The sequence below is a fragment of the Convolutriloba macropyga genome, chromosome 8 (assembly GCF_964194025.1).
Source record: "Convolutriloba macropyga chromosome 8, txConMacr16.3, whole genome shotgun sequence".
NCBI classification, from domain to species: Eukaryota; Metazoa; Xenacoelomorpha; order Acoela; family Convolutidae; genus Convolutriloba; species Convolutriloba macropyga.
In genome coordinates this window covers 28649507-28662536 of record NC_134475.1, presented here as the reverse complement: position 1 = coordinate 28662536, position 13030 = coordinate 28649507, and the positions used below count along the sequence as shown (strand labels likewise).

Here is a 13030-nt window from a genome sequence, read left to right as displayed (position 1 = left end):
CAAAAGCCCACTTGGACTTTGTGAAGTTTGTCAAAACGTATGACTGATGAATGACATCATATCGACACCACGTAACAAACTTACGCTCGCAAAGAAATGCTGTGAAGATGTTTTTTGACTGTTTAGGATTTTCCGATAGCGCACAGCCAAATGGGTTTCAACTCAAGCATCAGAAATGTCAATTTTCAGTCTTTTTCAACTTCAACAATCAAATTAGATATCCTCAAACAATTTAAGTCAAAATCTGAACAAGTTGAGGTATTAGCACACGTGAATACTCCGAGTGAGCAATGAACTAATGGCGAATCTCGAAAACAGCTGTGGAAAGATGGCAGTAATTGCAGTTCACATATTAATGCACGTCTACACTTTGAACAACTCTTGGGTAGTTGAAGATCTTCTGAATGTACTGGTAAATATTCACCAGAGCCTCCGTATCTGAAACACGACAATGTTCAACGATTGTCCGATAGTAACTAAGCAAAGGTGCATTGTGCAGTCTTCATCTTGGCACAATTTAACGAAAAAATCATCCACAAAATTATCAATACAGACAAAATATCAACAAAACACATGACATGTTATTTCCTTCCCTTTATAAAGAAGAAAAATGTTCAGCAGTTATTGTGTTTAAATTTGACTTCATCATTTCATGTCTCGATTTGCATAACTTAAAGCTACATTTGTATTTAAAAGCTTTTTTCTTTCGCTTCTAAACCAGAAACTTTAAATCAGGAAATCTCAATCCTTTCAGAGTTTTACACTGAATCAGAGAGCTAAATGGAGAAATAGGAATGCCCATATGCTGCATGATTAAATCTTACTTTGAAACGGGGAAGATTAGAAGGTAACCAACCTGATGATCTGTTCTGGCTCTGCCGATATCCGGTGGTAGAACTTAGTAAACGTGTCTTTGGCAGCCTTCTGACAATGTTCCGGCATATCTTTCAGACTAATATTCTCATTGGGTTTATGAGTAGCAGTTTCTTCTATATCGCTTTCCTCATCATCAACGTCAACATTTTTGTCATCACTATAACCAACAAAGAAATATGAAATAAAGTACTCTCACGCCTGTAAAAAATTCTGATCAGTGATTCAATTAATATCTCACGCTTGTCAATTAAACATCAGAAGCAATTTTATTGAACACTCGAATCAACTTCAATAAAAAAAGATAAAAAAGAGGGATGGGATATTAGGCGACAGCTTGATTAGTTGGAGCAAATATTTGAAGCGCACGGGCGGAAGGGGGTCGGGCGCGGGGTGTGCGGGGCGGGGGGGGGGTTCAAACTCTACGAAACGCCCTTCAAACTATAAATTTATGTCTGCAAAACAGTTTCTGTGATTCGCATAATTATGAGTTTAGTAAGCCTAAAGGCTCTAAGAGAACTTAGAGAACCCGGGGTACGATTTCCTTGGTCACTAAAACTTCGAGGATGAGAGAGCTAAGTTTGAACTTAGAGTTGAAAAAGTGAAAGTCTTTTTGTCCTAAACTTAGTGTCCTATAGGACACTAAAGGTAGGACAAAAAAAATAGACGTTCACTTTCTTGAATCAAATCGCTATAAATAATTGGCTGCTTCGCTATCAGAGAGGGAGAAGTTTGGTTTAGTTCAACTCCAGTATGTTTTCAAGAAAACTTCTCTTTCACTAATCTGCAAATTTTACACTTAACTTCAATTTCAAATGAAATTCAAACACTTTCGTACCCTTTGGTTCTACATATACGTTAGAACAAAATCTTGGTCATCTTGGGGCTCGTGCCCAGCTCTCGGGCGAAAGCGCCCTCCTGTCAGGGCACTAGGTCCCTCGGGCGACTAAGATTTTGTTCTAACATACTTAATGACCTCTGGGCTTTACCTGTTCATCTCGTTTTTGAGGACTAAAAGACGACAATTTTCGACCCCGATAGTTCTAACATATAACGAAAAAAGCATGGAATTTTTGTCATGTTCTCCACTCTTTCCCTGGTAACATTTGAAAATTTAATTGGGATATTTCCTAGTGTTATAGAAATTACGATAAGTTTGAAATATTGAATTTTACAAGCACTCTGTAAACTCATTTTCATATGAAGACAATTGTTATGGACGCTTGAGTACTTTATAAAGTAGTTTAATCGCTAAAAACAAAAACAACTAAAACACCATTGACTTCACAGAAGAGTGTTTTATATACTAGCTGCTCCTTAAAACACGCTGTCGGCCTTAAATAGGCAACAAACGCATTTTAAAAAATGCTTAGAAAATATGGCTGTTATTTTTCAAATCTTCAGTGTACTTCTCGTCCAACTTGACAATTCAAGTCAAAAAGTAAACAAAATAGACAACAAGGATGGTCAGCTAAAATTTAGCTTAGCTACCAGTGCATCACCACCACTTTCACCTAGAATGTAATATTTCTCCTTGTGCACTGTTAAGCGAATAACGACGCTTCGATTGTTAAGCAAGCCAGAATACAGCACGCACATTCATATATCGACAAACATGTTCTCATATTTCGAGTTAAACATCTAAAATTGTTTGTTTTTCATCTGTTTACTAGAAGTCTGTTCAGACCCCATTTTCGCGACTGGTAAATCAGATCTCATTAACTTCAAAACGTTAGCTTTTAATTTCGTTCCATGTACTAATGTTGGGTCTAGCACAAAAAAGCCAGGCCCATTATTTGTTCACATAGGAGCTATTAAGTTTTATATCACCAGCTTTGTCTAATCATGTCCCATAACGCTGCGACACTCATCCTGATACCCTTAATAGTTTTCGCGATAAGTAGATAAAAGCAATCAAAATTTGTCCTAATTCAGATATAGCCTTTAAGCTGAATTGTATTGATGAACTTTCACTCAATTACGTTCAAATGTGTTTATTTGTTACTTAAATGTAGAGCTAGTGCCATTTATACATGTTCAGAACAAATTTTCAACTGTGCGACCCAAAGACATTGTTTAACAATAAGGCAGGTAATATTCTTAGAAAATAAACTGGATACTTCAATAACATAATGAATACTAAAATATAGGCCTCAAAAATCATCTAATGTTTATTTCTGGAGTCACTACTATTAACCCAACAACCAGGTATATTTTCTCTTTTATCGAAGATAGCATAGATAAAAGGAGTCGACTTTTACAAGAATTGAATTAAGCAACAAAAAGGCAAAAGAAACAGAACATAATTCGAAGAAAAAAAATCGATTGAAATCAAAAACCAGCCCACAATAACATTCTTAGAAAGTGATTGTGATTCAAAATTTTTCAACGGCATGTCACCAAGTTCAATAATTTCCGCACTATGTCAATTGAAATCAACAGCAAAAAACAGAAAAAAAAGAAAAGACAAAAATCATTATTTTTAGCAACTGATAAAAGCATAGAACTGATAATTACAACTGATAATTGCATAGAAAGCGTAGGAAAATAATCTGATCTTGAGTTTGTCGTGGCTGTACGTGAACTTTGTTTGTATGGCTTCAACTCAATTAAAAGACGCCCTTTGATCAAAATCGATCATTTGACAGAAGCGCCTTTCATGTTTTCCATTTGAGCTCAAGGAAATGGCAAAAAGTCAAAACACACATTTGTGGTAACAATCACAACAAAGAAACATCAGTAGAACTAGCAAAAAGTAAAAAAAAAATGATCAAAAAAGAACTTGTGTGGATTGCGTATTTTTACAAAAAATGAATTGCGTGTGACCACTTTGTTGCGGGTTTCAAGGACGTACCGTTGTAAAGATACCGCAATCAAACAATGGGGGTTGAAAAAATTGGGGTGAAGAGAAAAAAATTCACATTGACACGTGAACACCCTACCCCGTTGCACTTCAGTACTGACTTAAAACAATTACTAACATAGCTGGCAGATTGCCAGAAAACAGTCGGCATAGCTTCATAGATTTGCAGTCTCAAAAAACCAGTAAAAAAGACCGTAAAATTACTCTATTCATTAATGAATGGGATGTTATATTTTGATTAGGAATCTGTGTAAGTTATTGCTACCTCTATTAGCTGCTCTCAAATAACCTTATTTTAGATTGACACACATTCACTTGACCCTATCTCTTTGAATTAAAGTGACGAAAACTTAATTTCAAAGTGAGGAAGTCATTTTGAGAGTGAGAAATGACGTCACGCACGCACGCAGTCGAAATTGCATGAACGAATGAACAAAAAGCAGATTTGAAGTGGTTGCGACGTCAAATGGTCGTAACAAAAATCTTGACGAATTAAAAAAAACCATAACCGGAAGAATTCCGGAAGCGATTCAAGCATCGGAACTTTGCAAGGAAAACCGTAACAGCTGAAACTACAATCTTTTGTCTTGAAACATTAACTCAACACACCACTTCATTGGATTTGATTTTAAGAAATAGGTAAAACTTTCACCACTGAATTATCAAAAAGTCATTCATGATAGAAGCACACGATCAAAAAACTTCTTTTCCTCAGAAAAAATTAATTCACATGGCAAGTTTACTTTCTTTTGCTTTTAGATCAAAACGCTGTCTGAACGAATAGTAACTTCCGGTAAAAAAATACCTTAAGAAAACCAATACTCCTCTTCGAGTCGTAAAATCGAGAGAAGGCCAATAATAGCTGTGCGGCTATTAATCAAAATAATCACTGGATCTCGGACAGCAACTACTTCTCCAGCACCACATTATAATTGTGAGAACAATTTGCAAATTAAAATTGTAAGCATTCTTTCTGATAAAAACTGGGCGATATATGAGACTGAACTTACATTTTACTTAAATCATCAGCTTCAAACTCAACAAAAAAAGGGTTCCAAAAGCTGTTCAAAGGCCACTTTGGGTGTATCTACAACTGCAGAAACGGAGCCATCCGTTGTTTCAACATTAGCATTTTTGGACGGCGTTGCAGACTCCCAAGTATCGTCACCATTGCCTTCTGTTTCATCACCCCAAGCAACTCTTTGCTCGAAAAATTCATCATTAGTTGGTCTTGAAACATTAACTCATCACACCATTTCATTGGATTTGATTTTAAAAACTAGGTAAAACTTTCACCACTGTCACCAAAAAATGAGCATTGACATAATGGAGAAACGTTAAAAATAATATAATTACGACATCATTCATTCACAATACATAAAATATTGAAACAAAAATAAAAAACCGAGACATTTTTAAATTAAATAATTTTGACAGAAAAACAACTGAAATCTCGATAGCGTGAACTTAATATAATTGGAAACATTCAGTAACAATGAAAAGCCAAATACATACGAGAGTTGAATGCAGATAGGCTAAAAAAAACAGAGGTCTACAAATAATCACGAACAAACTCAGATAAAAACCTGGAAAATCGAACTCCACATTCTACTGTGCGACCCAAAGACTAAAATATAGGCCTCAAAAATCATCGATTGTTTATTTCTGGAGTCACTACTATTAACCTAACAACAAGGTATATTTTCTCTTTTATCGAAGATAGCATAGATAAAAGGAGTCTAGACTTTTACAAGAATTGAATTAAGCAACAAAAAGGCAAAAGAAAGAGAACATAATTCGAAGGCAAAAAATCGATTGAAATCAAAAACCAGCCCACAATAACATTCTTAGAAAGTGATTGTGATTCAAAATTTTTCAACGGCATGTCACCAAGTTCACTAATTTCCGCACTATGTCAATTGAAATCAACAGCAAAAAATAGAAAAGAAAAGACAAAAATCATTATTTTTAGCAACTGATAAAAGCAATGCTGATTAAAAAATAGGTCTCAAGAAAAAGATACAAAGCTACATCCTGGAATGCGGAGAATAAGGACAGAAAAAATTAAAAATTAAGACAGTATCTCCTGATTTTTGAAAATTAAAAAACCAATTCGAAAAAAAGAAGCAGATAAGCAATTATATTTCCATAATTAGTATTCGAGGATTTAAAAAATCAGATAGCTATCCTCCTGTATCGATTAAAATGTAGAAACAGTTCAAACATTAGAATCAACGAAATATTTGGCAATAAAATTGTTAAAATTTTTCAAAATTGCAGTAATGAATTTTGTTTTGCAGAACTCCAAAGAATGAACGCCACAAAATACTTCAGTTAATAATAATGGAAAATTAGGATCTCTGAGGGTTCACAATAAGACTTATTCTAGTAAATAATACTAAAAACAAGAAAACAGCCGCAATTGCCGGAAAAAATCCACCGTTGACCCAATTGAAGCACATTGGGATTGAAACCGAAAAAGAAAATTAAAAGGTAGACATCGAATTCTTCCAAGTGTCAAGTGTTCTTGTTTGATATGTAAATTCTGCATAGTTGGTTCGATTCGAAAATTTCACATAATTCAGCTTGTAAACTGAAGGCTATTAAGCATAATACAAAAGCCAGCCAGCAATAGCTTTAATGAATTTTGATAACCAAATGCACTATGACTTAATGACCGGGATTTATCGATTTATCCCGTTCTCTTGATTTTGCACTACTAACATTGACCGCATTCAATACTTTGGGTAATTCAATACGTGAAAGAATTTAAAATCCATTCAGTTGAAACAGTGATTGAAATAAGTCAAGTGTGAAAATCGTGACTAATACAAAAAAACGTTATCAAAGGTAAGCGAATTAAAAAAAGAAGAGAGCCTAAATAATAGCCGTTGAAAGGTTGCCGGCCGCTATTCAACAGAATAGGAAAAAAAGCCAAAATTGGGCAAGCATGTATAGAATTTTAAAAAATGAAAAACCCTCACGTTATAAAGAGTCATTCAATACATGAAATATCAAAGGTAAGTTGCCATATGCACTGATTTTTGAAAAATCCACATGAGATCCAAAAATGGAGAAAATAGTTTCAAAAAAGCCAAAAATGAGCTAAAAATAGGGAAATATGTGCTCATTTAGAATTCGAAACGCATTATTTAGACTCTCAAAAACAATGTGGTATTAATTTTACAGTTTCACATAATAATGAAGCTTCTATTATAAATTATTTCTACAAAAAACTAAATTATAAGCAAATAAAAACTGGGTCAATTGAACAAAAAACGGCTAAAAATCGTTATCTACATGCGGCATTCTTTAAAAAAACACTTTTCGAGGTCGAAAAGTCATTCACTTTCGATCGTAGCGCACGATCAAAAAGTCATTCATGATCGAAGCACACGATCAAAAAATTTCTTTTGCTCAGAGAAAATTATTTCACACGGCAAGTTTACTTCGTTTCGCTTTTAGATCAAAATGCCATCTGAACGAATAGTACTTCGGGTAAAAAAAATACCTTAAGAAAACCAATACTCCTCTTCGAGTCGTAAAATCAAGAGAAGGCCAATAATAGCTGTGCGACTATTAATCAAAAACATAGCTGGCAGATTGCCAGAAAATAGCCGCAAATGATTCGTAGATCGGCAGTCTAAAAAAAACAGCAAAAAAGACAGACCAAAAAATTTCGTCTTTTCATTGAGGGCTCATCTGTTATATTTTGATTGAAAATCTGTATAAGTTATTGCTGCCTCTATTAGCTGCTCTCTAATAACCTTCATTTAGAGTGACACACACCCATTTGACCTTATCTCTTTGAATTAAAGTAAATAAAAGTCAATTTCAAAGTGAGGAAGTCATTTTTGAGAGTGAGGTAAGTCAAGTGTGACCAAAAATTTAATCACGCACATGAACAAAAAAACTAAGAGCGAAAAATGACGTCACACATGCAATTCAGTTGAAATTGCATGAACGAATGAACAAAAAGTGGCTGTGACGTCATATGGTCGTAACAAAACTCATGACGAAATAAAAAACATAGCAGGACAAGTCCTGACGTACAATTCAAAGAATTTTCATTGACTTAACAGAAAACTAGACCTAGAACGGACTATGAATGGATTGGGAAAACCATTTAGAAAAAAAAATCCGATCCAAAAAATCGAAAAACAGTAAAAATCAAAGTGAAATTGCCGCATGTGAACAAAAAATCACTAGCGAGAAAGCGAATATTTTTCAAACACCGTTTTCTCACTCTACTTTAAATTTAGAGCGAAAAAATTTCACGCAGCAAAACCACTCGCTTTTTCGCTCCACTTCCTGTTTCGGCGTGACCAAAATCACCAATCCAATTTGACTTCAAAAATCATGAAAATGTGTGAACAGATCTTAAAAAAAAGACAGCGCCCCAATACAATTCAAATTCTTTGAATTGTAAAAAAAACCAAGAGAAGGCCAAAAATAGCCCAAGCTATCGCTGTGCGGCTATTAATAATCACGCGATCTCGGACAGCAACTACTTTTCCAGCACCACATTAAAAATGGCAGAATACTTTGCAAATAAAATTGTAAGCATTCTTTCTTATAAAAATTTGGCGAAATATGAAACTGAACTTACATTTTACTTAAATCTTCAGCTTCAAACTCAACAAAATAGGGTTCCAAAAGCTGTTTAAAGGCCACTTTGGGTGTATCTACAACAGCAGAAACGGAGCCATCCGTTGTTTCAACATGAGCTTTTTTGGACGGCGTTGCCGACTCCCAAGTATCGTCACCGTTGCCTTCGGTCTGATCACCCCAAGCAACTTGTTGCTCGAAAAATTCATTATTAGTGGGTGCTGCCTCGACAGAAGACTGGCCTTTTGCCTCCCACTGCAGCCGAAACAATTTCCAACTGAAAAGCGCAAAGGAATTTGGCAATTTAGTTATTTTAGAAACAAAATGATCAAATTGTGGATAATCATAGGTAAAAAGAAATCTCCGAAAATAACTTAAACTTTCAAAAAATTCCTGAGGCAATAAAACGGTCAAAGCAAGAATAATTCGTGTCCATCAATGCTTGACCACTACATTATGATCCACTTAGTAGAACTAACTCCGCAGGCGCACCAAAACTATATTAAACAAAAACAGAACTGAAGTTACCCTTCACTTGATTGATGACAATTTGATTTGGAACAGACGAGCACCAGTAGTGATCTGTGCATCTGAGGATGGCTATCCAAGGGACAATATATCTGTGCGACACAAGAAAGCTTCGAATTACAGCCATTCACGTCGCAGGTGAAATCTGCTTCTCGAAACTGGACATCGGCAGGAAGTATCTGAAACAGAAAACGCCAAGTCTGAAGAAAAAAGAAAACGAAGTAGAAAGACTTCCTGGCTGCATAAAAAGTTATCAATTTTACCAAGCACAGTTAAGCATCATAATTTGAAATAACGATATTTTAACGATAAATAACGACAAAAAACTTCTTAAAACAGGACACCCAGAGCAGGCCAAACCAAAATGGCACACTTCTCCATTTTGTTTCAGAAACTAAAAAAGTTCCCCAATTGGTTGCATAAAACACCTCGATAACTAAAAATTCTACAAAACTGGTTGAGAACATTTACTGGTATTTCAGAAACTTTACTGAGCCACAGAAATATGCTGCAAGAGTCAAGAGCCGCTCGTTAAAACCAGACTACAGGCAAAAGCAAAATTCGTTGCGTTTTTAAAATTAACAAAACAATTTAAAAACAGCCGCCGCGAACTCCTTCAGAAAGCTAGAACTATAAAACACACGATACAGGAGAAAACTGGTGCTGCTTGACATTAATGAAAAGTATCAGAACACCCTCAGTTAAGATATTACTTCAAAAAGGTTGACTGATATATTTAATGTGCGAAACGATATAGGGTATATAACAAACACAAATTGCATAAGAATAGGTTTGAAAAAGCCAAACAAAATCTGCGGAAAATGTTTAAAATTTACTATAATTTAACCAAAATAATAAAACTATTATCAATTGATCTCAAGTCTAAATTGAATGCACGAACCTTGCTGACTCTGCACTGCCCTCAACAGATCAGTTAGGTAGCACAAACTACTACAGAACCTATCCTAAATATTTTGAGAACTACAAAAATATGACAATGTCAATGAAAATCAAGTAGAAGACCAGCATTTAGGTAACTTTTAAAACCACATCTGACTACTTTCGAACGAATTCTTCTTGAGCTGCAAGCTTTAGTTGTAAGCAATTTAAGCTTAGCTGGTCGCAGCCGAGGTCTGGCGATAAACTAGTCAGGGGATGTGGCAGAAAGCTTTGCTTCCTTAGCAGCTTCAGTGAAACGTATATTATGAACTTACTAACGCTCTAAGACAGCGACAGAGCAACTTGATTTTCTCAAGCTTTCAAGTTTATCCTGCTTCCTTGCTCAAGTCAAATTGCTCAAGATAGCTATACAACATTGTTACAAAAAATGGTCAAGCAGAAATTTTGCATAAAAAAGACATATGAGTGCAATAATTGCTTCAAACTTCGTTCGAGAGCACTTAAACAAATCTCCTCCAAGAACTGCAGTGTTTTGAGCAATAGATTTCTCTTTAGGGCAATGAATTAGTTACTATCACGGATCTTCAAAACGCGGAGATAAAAAAAACTTTCCTTTGTCTGAAATATTAACCACTCAGCTATAAGGGCTTTCATTTTCTTTCGCTCACAATCGCTCTCAGAACGAGAGTAACTTATATCACTTAAAAATGAAGAACTAAAATATCACTAAGTCAAAGAACGTTCTAGAACAAAAGTGCAAAATTGGTCAAGCGAAAATTTTGCATAAAGATCAACACGTTTACAATAATTGCTTCCAGCTTCATTCGAAAGCAATTAAACACCACCTATCGTTAAGTGAAAAAAAGCTGATTTTAAAAATTTATTTTATATTAGACCATAAGACAAAGAGTTTTTCCAATAAAGGAAAGTTTTTCCACCATTTTGTTAAAGGAGCATACTCCAAAAAACTTTAAAACTCAAAATGTCTAAACACAGCCGGCAGACGCACATCGGGATTGAAACAGAAAAAGACAAAAGAGATAGAATTTGACAAAAATTTTTTCCTGAGTTTCAAAAATTGTTCTAATTGAGTGTGTAGTTTCAGTTAGATTCTAAACCTACTTTTCCTTCAGCTTCTAAACTGAAGGGTATTAAGCTTAATACTAATATCAGATAGCAATCTCTTTAATGAACTTCAATAACCTAATTCAAAAAGACTTAATGACCGGGCTTTTTCGGTTTATCCCGTTTCTTTTATTTTGCTCTTTTGACATTGACCATATTCACTAAATTACCTAACTCAATGCTTGGAAGAATTTAAAATCCAGTCAGTTGAAACAGTGAGTGAAGTAAGTCAGAAGTCAAACGTGAAAGTCGTGACTTATGTAAAACGAAAAACGTCATCAAAAGGTAAAGAGAATTAAAAAAAAAACAGCAGGACAAGTCCTGACGTACAATTCAAAGAATTTTCAGTGACTAAACAAAGAACTAGACTTAGAACGGACTATGAGAGAATTGGGAATACCATTTCTAAAAAAAAAAATCAGATAAATAAAAAAAAATCAATGTCAAAATGCCACAGTCGAAAAAAAAATCACTTGCGAGAAATGGAAATTTGGTTCAAACAAAAAACTAGGCCTAGAATGAACTATGAATGGATTGGGAAAACCATTAAGAAAAAAAAATTCGATCCAAAAAATCCACAAAACAGTCAAAATCAAAGTTAAATTGCCGCATGTGAACAAAAAACCACCAGCGAGAAAGCGAATTTTTGTTCAAACACTGTTTTCTCTCTAAAATTTGAGCGAAAAAATTTTACACCGGAAAAACACTCGCTTTTTCGCTCCACTTCTTATTTCGGCGTGACCAAAATCACTACTCCAATTTGACTTCAAAAATCATGAAAATGTGTGAACAGATCTTAAAAAAAGAGCGATTGAATTGTAAAAAAAGGGCGAGCGCCTAAATAATAGCCGTTTGAGAGCCTGACGGCGGCTATTAAAAAGGGTCCGGCATAACGAAATTTTACTTACAGGAACTCCTCCGATGAACGAGTCCTCAGATGTCAGAGGCGGTTCTTCCTCATCTTCGCCAACCTCGACGTCTTTGAATCCCAGCCACGATGAAGTCATGTTACACGCTTTTTACAATATCAATCTACAATTAACAATCTAAGGATTGAACTACTAATCGTATACAACATCAATTATATCATTCGAAAACGTCCTAAGATTTTAAATCTGCAGAGCTAATCCTATCAAAATGTTATAACTTACTCAACGGTGTTTTCCAACTCAAATTTAAAGTTATTTTTCAGAAGTGTTTAAATTTGTAACAAAAGTGCTGCAAACAGAAAATTATCAAATCGACAAAAAATTTATTAGCCACTCAAGGCCTTTCAAGCTAATTAGCCACTCTAATCAAGGGTCCGAAAATCAGTTAGCTGCGCAAGCCATTGCCCCATAAATTGGCAACTTTAAACAATCGAATATAGTCGATATCCGATGGGTACTACTCAATCAAATTAATTTTAAAGCAATATTCAAAATTTTCTAGAAAAAAAATTATTTACCAGCATTCAATGTTGTAGAACTACACAGTTTTGGAAAGTAAAGGATTTAATCTCAAAGTATGTGTTTAATTATTTGATAATTATTGCTTTGTTGGTTTTGAAGAAAATTAGACGCTAAGAGCTTCTGTATTCACAACTGCGAACTCATCATTTGCAGACTACATCAGGGCTGTCAGCAAAGTAGACTGCTATGAATCAGAATGAAACATAGCGGGCAGACTACCGGAAAACAAAATTCCGATAGCTTCATTGACCAGAAGTATCAAAAAAATGATACTTACAATTGCCCTCAGAAGTTGTTCTTAATAACATTATTCAGAGGGGTATTCTCAGCTAACATTACAGAATGTATTTATTTAGAGAGGTATACGTTCACAAGTGAAGTCACCAGAAATAATCCAAGGATTATGCATTACCCGTGTCCGAACGCAGTTCCCGCAAATGTACGATTTAAGAATTTCTTCGGCAAATCGGCATGAAAGAATCGATGTATCTCTTCTGTCCCCCATTCCAGCTTAGGCCGAGGGGGGCGTAAAATTATGTGCACCAAACTGCACCTCATATCATTGCAAATCATCACTTAAGTTTTTGTTTAAAAAGTAGCTTTAAATCCAGATAAAGATGTCTTAAATGTAACGAAATATGACCGATGCAATTGGCTCGAATTAGGCCTCCCATCTTATTTG

The 13030-nt window shown here is 34.9% G+C and overlaps 2 protein-coding genes across 3 annotated transcripts in view; both read right to left on the bottom strand.

Moving 5' to 3' along the window:
- LOC142344059 (uncharacterized) overlaps positions 1-13030 on the bottom strand; it is a 390373-nt gene that overhangs the window by 51285 nt on the left and 326058 nt on the right. The window lies entirely within an intron of this gene.
- LOC142344057 (programmed cell death protein 2-like) lies at positions 163-11988 on the bottom strand. Its single transcript, XM_075395530.1, has 5 exons — positions 11806-11988; positions 8873-9051; positions 8346-8621; positions 857-1033; positions 163-438 (listed from the first exon to the last, which is right to left on the bottom strand). The coding sequence occupies exons 1-5, from the start codon at positions 11902-11904 to the stop codon at positions 186-188; spliced, it is 984 nt and encodes a 327-aa protein (XP_075251645.1). The 5' UTR covers positions 11905-11988; the 3' UTR covers positions 163-185.